Source organism: Rhincodon typus, chromosome 5, assembly GCF_021869965.1.
Source record: "Rhincodon typus isolate 14 chromosome 5, sRhiTyp1.1, whole genome shotgun sequence".
In the NCBI taxonomy this organism is placed as follows: Eukaryota; Metazoa; Chordata; class Chondrichthyes; order Orectolobiformes; family Rhincodontidae; genus Rhincodon; species Rhincodon typus.
In genome coordinates, this window is record NC_063336.1 from 298,374 (window position 1) to 298,832 (window position 459).

The window sequence follows — 459 nt, forward strand, 5'->3', positions numbered from 1 at the left end:
CCCTCACCCCGGGCCCCCTCTCACCCCCTCACCCCCTCACCCCGGGCCCCCTCTCCTGGTCCCGGTGTCTCTTCCTCCGATGTTGAGCTGAGGTTCAGTCCGAGCTCCTCGATCCTCCTCCGGCTGCTGGGGGGTCCGAGATCCAGGCCGGAGCCCGGGGCCCGGCGCTTCATTGCGAGGGTAGTGATGGCCGGACTCTCCCTTCAGGTGCGTTCGCTGGGCCCAGACCCTACCGTCGGCTGCTCCCAGTCCGTGAGGCGCAGCGGCCGGCTCCAGGGAACAGGCCTCAGGCTCAGGCCTGGGCTACAGTAGCGCGCAGGCGCGGAGCCGGCGGGCGGGGCACCCACCACGCTCTGACCACGCCCCCTTCCGCACAGACCGCGCCCCCCGGTCTAACCACGCCCCGATCCTGTTCCTCTGATGCTGCCTGTCCTGCTGTGTTCCTCCAGCCCCACACAG

The 459-nt window shown here is 70.8% G+C and overlaps 1 protein-coding gene across 1 annotated transcript in view; it reads right to left on the reverse strand.

The window, feature by feature from the left end:
• Positions 1-356, reverse strand: part of cmtr1 (cap methyltransferase 1) — a 36,908-nt gene extending 36,552 nt beyond the window's left edge. The window contains 1 exon segment of the mRNA XM_048597398.1: positions 41-356. Within this exon segment, the coding sequence (XP_048453355.1) occupies positions 41-173 (133 nt within the window). The 5' untranslated portion in view covers positions 174-356.
• Positions 357-459: the final 103 nt, after the last annotated feature.